The 6,000-nt window shown below is 40.5% G+C and overlaps 1 protein-coding gene across 2 annotated transcripts in view; it reads left to right on the forward strand.

The window, feature by feature from the left end:
• Positions 1-4,553, forward strand: part of ptpn12 (protein tyrosine phosphatase non-receptor type 12) — a 45,872-nt gene extending 41,319 nt beyond the window's left edge. The window contains exons 15-17 of one of the 2 annotated variants that reach the window (XM_073480625.1): positions 2,363-2,416; positions 3,954-4,041; positions 4,408-4,542. In XM_073480625.1, coding sequence (XP_073336726.1) covers positions 2,363-2,416; positions 3,954-4,041; positions 4,408-4,417 — 152 coding nt within the window. In that variant the 3' untranslated portion in view covers positions 4,418-4,542. Of the gene's footprint in view, positions 1-2,362; positions 2,417-3,953; positions 4,042-4,407 lie in introns of both variants that reach the window. The other variant, XM_073480624.1, reaches the window with a different exon arrangement.
• The last annotated feature ends 1,447 nt before the right edge of the window (positions 4,554-6,000 follow it).

The raw sequence follows: 6,000 nt of genomic DNA on the forward strand, positions 1-6,000 counted from the left end.
CTGCATCACCAATTTTAACTTGTTGAAAACAGCATGAATTTGATATAAAAAGAAAAAAATCAACATAACATCATTTAGTTTTGTGTGTGTGACTCACCAAAGAACAAAAATAACAACAATAGTAGTAATAAGAAGAATGCAACAAAGAAATCAGTAAATAAATGTTTTTAGCAAGAAGACATAAGAATACAACTTACTCTTTGATTATGTACTACTGACAGATTTATAAAATACACTAAGTAAGTACTTCAATTAGTACCACCATGCATTGGCTAATCCAATTAATGAGGTGCTCTGTACCTGGATGCATCCTCATATAAAGTCATCGTAGACGACAGAATACAGTCAGGTATCTCTCCAGTTATTAACGTTGCTTCTCATTTGACCTCTGACCTTTTTAACCCAGACTGCTGGGACAGCGATGACTCCCCTCCCCCCCTCCCTGCGAGAACCCCCGAGTCCTTCATACTGGCCACAGGTGCGTTTGCATTGGTCAAGATTCACAGGTGTGTTTCCAGTTGCTGGATCACCTCCGGGATACATCCTCTGGTGTGTTTTTATGGCTGGTCAAGAAGGTGGATGGAATCGGTGAATATGAGCAATGGGTAATGGGTAGTTGTGTGATTGAGACCAACAGCAGCAGCTGTTTGCTACACTCAGTCTCTGATGGGAGCTGAGAAGGCAGGAATATGATTTTCTGTTCCCATTTTATCTGGTACCTTACATTGTATGAACAGGTAGGGCCTCAGTCTCTCATCCTCACTTCAAACGGACAGATGGACACACATATTGCAGGCATCAGGCCTCTTTTCACAGGATGGTCTCTGAAACAACTCGGCCACCCTGCTGCCTTCTGCTGCTTCCCTTTCTTCCTGTGCAGTGCTCTGATATTAGAAAAGGAGAGCTTTAAGATAGACTAAATTAGAGCACACGAGATGAAGAGGAAAAACACATTTGGTGTTCTGTCAGAAAGGGTTATTTGTTCTGTGAGAGGCTTTATCAGTGCTACAACACTAGGGGGCACCGTTGACAGTGTATCAGACCTGCAGTGCTCTTTGAAAGAGAGGGTGGTCAGTCACAAGCTGTGTCCCAGACCATACTCCATACATAGAATCAACAAAATAAAGTAAAAACAGCCAGTATTCATGCCCAAAGCAAAAGCTTCATTTTAGAGTGTTATTGATGGACACTATTTTCCCACAATGCACAGAAGTAACAAGTCAAATCAGCTTTATTTATACAGCACAAAATCACAAATCGCATTGCCACAGCAGGCTTTACAATCTATACATTAAATTACATCCTCTGTCCTAAGACCCTCTGTTTTGGCAAGAAACCTCAGAAAAAGAGCCACAGAGGATGGATCCCACACCCAGGAAACTGAGCTGCTCACAGCACAAAAAAAAAAAACACCTCAGAAACTAATTTTTAGAGCTGCAACAATGTCGAACTTTTGCTGGTTTCAACTTTGTAAATGTAAGAATTTGCTGCTTTTCTTTGTTATTTGTGATAGTAAATATCACAAATAACAAATGTCTCCTTATTAGAGTTGTAAGGATTAGTCAATCAAAAGAAAATTGATCATTTCATCAGTCATTTCTCAACAAAAATGTGAAACATCTGCTGTTTTCAGTTTCTTTAATGTGATGATTTGGTGCTTTTCTTTGACATTAATGATAATACATGAAGAGTTTGCACCTCAGGCTCTTCAGGTGTTTTTCAAAATTTTTTGACATCTTATACAGTAGATTAAGCGATTAATTGATTCATTGTGAAACTATTCGACAGATTACTCGACAATGAAAACAACCGTTAGATGCAGCTCTTGCATTTTTCCTATCTTGTCAGTGAAAGTGAGATTCTAAAGTCGCCGTTTGACATCCAGCGTTGCATGGATTGCATCATTTAACAGTTTCACAGTTGGTGTGTAGTGTGGAAATGGGACACAGCATTAGTTTTTGCTCTTGTAGTGGTTTAGAAACTGATGCACACAGATCGGGAAATGTATTAAGGGCGCTGCGACACAGTAGGAACTGAGAGTGGCGTCTTGAGGTTTTTCATTGTCATCATCTGCTGCTTATGATCAAAGAAGGATCTAGCTCTCACTTGTGAGGTGAGCAAAAGGCCTTAGTGCACCTTTTGCCCTGAGTGTCTCCACTGTGAGGCTGAAGTACGGAGGGAAAGGGTGGTTTAATGAAGGCGAGTGCCTGAGGAAGAAAAATGGAGAGATATTGTGAAGGATAATGAGTTTGGAAGTGTGTGAATGTGAGTGGATTTGTGCTGAATGTCTGAATGATTTTCTTGATTTGCAATCAGTTGTCACTTCTTTCGTCAACTCACTCTTGCTCTCTCTCTCTGTCAGACCCTCTGGAGGTGAAATCGCCCGCCTCAGCTGAATGGAGCGGTTCACATAAAGGTATGAACACACACATCCTGACCGCCTGTTTCTGTTTATCAGCCTGCAGAGGAGTCTCTGTCCGTTTTTTTCCCCGTGTGTCTGTGTTTATGGCTCTTCACAGTCGTTAGTCAGCAGAGCAGAGCAGGAAACAGACCTTCAGTGTTTTACAAATTAGCCCGCGCACGATAAGACTGACAGCATTTGTCAAAAGGGCAGCTGGGAGAGCGAGTAATAACGAGAATGAAAGAGATACAGAAAGAGAGAGAAAAGGGGGAAAAAATAGATAAAAACGTGTCTGTAGAGAGGTGAAATGAAAAATGTGAGCGTGTACTGATCCGTGCTGAGTGATGATGGTTACTGCCAATTTAATGCTTCAGCAGTTTCAGTGCGTGTGTGTGTGTGTGTGTGACAGAGAGTCGAAGGGGAATAGCTGTTTAGCCTGAATTCTGTAATGATTTTTTTGCTTGCTATGAATATAACTCAATAGGAGCGTTATAAGGAGTGAAAAGGCTGTGGTTTTATTTAAGTTCCTGCTGATAGACAGCCTTTAAATGTCATGAATGATGAACATGCAAGTGGAAGTTTCTTGGAAGGAGTTCACGCATATTAATGTGTATATTCCTCTTACATGTGGGTGTCATGAGGCTGGTATAGCCTGAGGTCTACATGCGTTACAGTTTTTCTCAGTTGCCTACACGCAAAACCTGAAACTATGCAAACAAGTCTGAGAACTAGAAGCTCACGTATCATAAACAAAACTCCAGTGAGCCAAACTTTAAACACAAAGAGACAAACGGTCAGAGTATAAAAGAGGCCTTCAGGTGTAGAAGTTTACAGTCTTACTCGTGGAAGCTCAGTTGTGAGTTTAGCCCAATTTCATATCATTGGATAAACAATCTGTTTTAATACAATTATTGTGTCAATGCAATATTTATATCATATACCCACAGTATTGTATTACAGTACTGTACTGTACAATATGGCAACAGTCTCTATACTGTATGTATACTAAACTAAATGTTACCCAAAAAAAAGGAGAAAAAGTTTATATTTTTACATATAGATTTATACATCATTTTTTGAGTATTGGCACTTTACCAAAATAATAACACAGTGAGGATTTTTTATAAATAGTCATCACAAATGTAGATATAATGATTAAGTGGGTAAAGACAAGTATAAGAACAAGTGCAACAGTCTGGTTAGTTTAGAAAATGACATCACTTTACTACAATGCAGCCTTTAAAACCAGGAAAAGACAACACTTATGCCATATTGTGACATAACAATATCCAGAATCTAAGATGATATTATCTAATATCATGATAACGATACAATAATTAGCATTACGTTTTATTATTACAAACTAGATTGAAGTCAAATACCAATAATATATCTGTTGGTAATAATTATAATTTTTAACAAATATATGACCTTCAGTAAAACTACTGCAGTTTAAATAGGTCTTACATCACTGCAACTGTTATACAACACCACTGATATCCACACAATGCTCCCACCCCATTAATCTTTGTGTGTGTTTGCCTATGTGTAGATGTGTCAGAGTGCGTTAAGAAGACATCTCCAGCTGACCCTGCATCTGCTGGCACCAAGGCAACAGACAGCAAGGCAGACCTGGGTGGGTAAGTCTGCTGTCGTCCTCACTCTCAAACATGTTTCTGTGGCCGGAGGCTGTCTGTCCGGTTTCAACCAGACAACAAATACTATTCGCACAAGTAATGATTTTTCTTTCTTTCTTTTTTTTTTTGAGTGTTTGTGCAAAAAACTTTGCTGACAAACATGGTTTCTATTAATGTCATCATTTTTGAAGTGTGTGGCATTGCTTTTGCTGATTGGAAACCTAGCTTTGGGCTACATGGGCAGAAAATGTTTGATGGTTTTTGAAACCAGGCAAGAATTGAAAGCACGCTTTCCTCCAGGTGGAAGACATTTCTCGATGTGTTTTAAAGCAAAGCAGCTAAGAACTTCTTTTCCTCCTTTTCTGCCAGGGTTCGGTAACCGCTGCATTCAGCCCAAAGGCCCTCGGGAACCCCCCCTGGAGTGGACATGATGGAACGGTCCGTCTGCCCGTCCACCAACAGTGACGCCAGGAGATGGACTCTACCGATCTCACCTGACTGGTCCCAAAAAAAAAAAAACAAGTTGATAGATGCTACACAGACCGACAACAGCACAATTTTACATAGAAACACCTTCTGTGTAACTCTGTGCCAACACCTTCTCCAGACTGAGCCCCTCCTCCTCCTCATCCTCCTCCTCCTCCTGCTCCTCAGTCCTTCCCTCAAAGTGCCACTGTGCAAAAGCAGACGAACACTCGCCCGTCAAGTGGCTTGTCCATTTTAGAACAAAGCCCATGTTTTTTTCCTGCTCAGCTTGCTGATGTTAGAGGTTTTGACTTCTCTAGACGCTGACCTGGGATCAGTCTGGTTGTTTTCCTGTTAATGGTTAAAGGATAATTCCTGTTTTTCTCCTCTTGTTAGTGACTTGAGAGTTTTTCTCTCTGAGCTGTAGACACATCATGGATATTTGTCCATTCTAAGACTAAACAAAGAGGGATGTAGGTGTACATGTTAATTAAAAAGTGTTAAATTAACAGGAAGTTTCTTTCAAACCAAATGAGAAAGTTTTTTGTCATAAATCAGGAATTATCTTTAATCAAAAAAAGCTACTGTGGGAAGCTGCTTCCTGAGGTTTAACTCAACTCCCAGAAGGTGTCTGCTTCCTCCTACTGAATGAACAACAATCTTCAAAGCTAGATAATCTGTTACCCATGATGCAACCTTTTCTGTTGGGTATGTACAGGTTGCCAGGGTGCTCTCTCTCTCTGTTTCTCTGTGTGTGTGTCTCTCTCTCTCTCTCTCTCCCTCTCTCTTTTCTTCTTTCTGTGTGCTGGTGCTACATTACAAAGGATCAATGGAGAAACAGAAGGACTCGAGCTGACTGGTAGCTGCTGTAATGTCAGCTCTAGTGCTTCATGTTTCTATGCTGACCTCCCTGTTTACCAGAGTCATAGGTTTGTATAGTTTGGTCATTGCAGTGGTCATTGAGAGTCCTGCTCTGTGGATGATAGAGAGCATATTGTTCGACATTTTTGGAGATAAGCTAATCCACTTTCCTCCTGAGAGTTAGCTGAGAAGTTTCATATCTATAAGATTGTAGCGCTGCAGCAAATTGACACTCTATTGCTATGTTTTAACTGTTCAAAGATGCTATTCGAGAGCTTGTCGATGCCTCGCACACGTCCTAAAGATATCAGTCAGGCTAAATATCTTGTTGTGTCGGGACCAGTGAGAGCACACATAAGCTGGGATAGGGGAGTTAAGAAGGAGAGATGGAGGAGTCCATATTCTTTTCTTTTTCTTCCTTGTTTTTTCCCAGCAAATCATCCTCAAACAACTGCTCGTTTCTGTTGACATCCATTATGGAAGAAAACAATCCTGTCCCGCACATCATATCGCATCATTTCCATGTCACCTCTCGGGCGTGTTTTGAAGGCAAAATGTAGTTTTGAGACCAGACAGACTCATGAGTTATTCGTAAGCGATCTGACAACTTTGAAAGTCATTCAGTGTGACCAAGTC

Source organism: Pagrus major, chromosome 14, assembly GCF_040436345.1.
Source record: "Pagrus major chromosome 14, Pma_NU_1.0".
Classification (NCBI taxonomy): domain Eukaryota; kingdom Metazoa; phylum Chordata; class Actinopteri; order Spariformes; family Sparidae; genus Pagrus; species Pagrus major.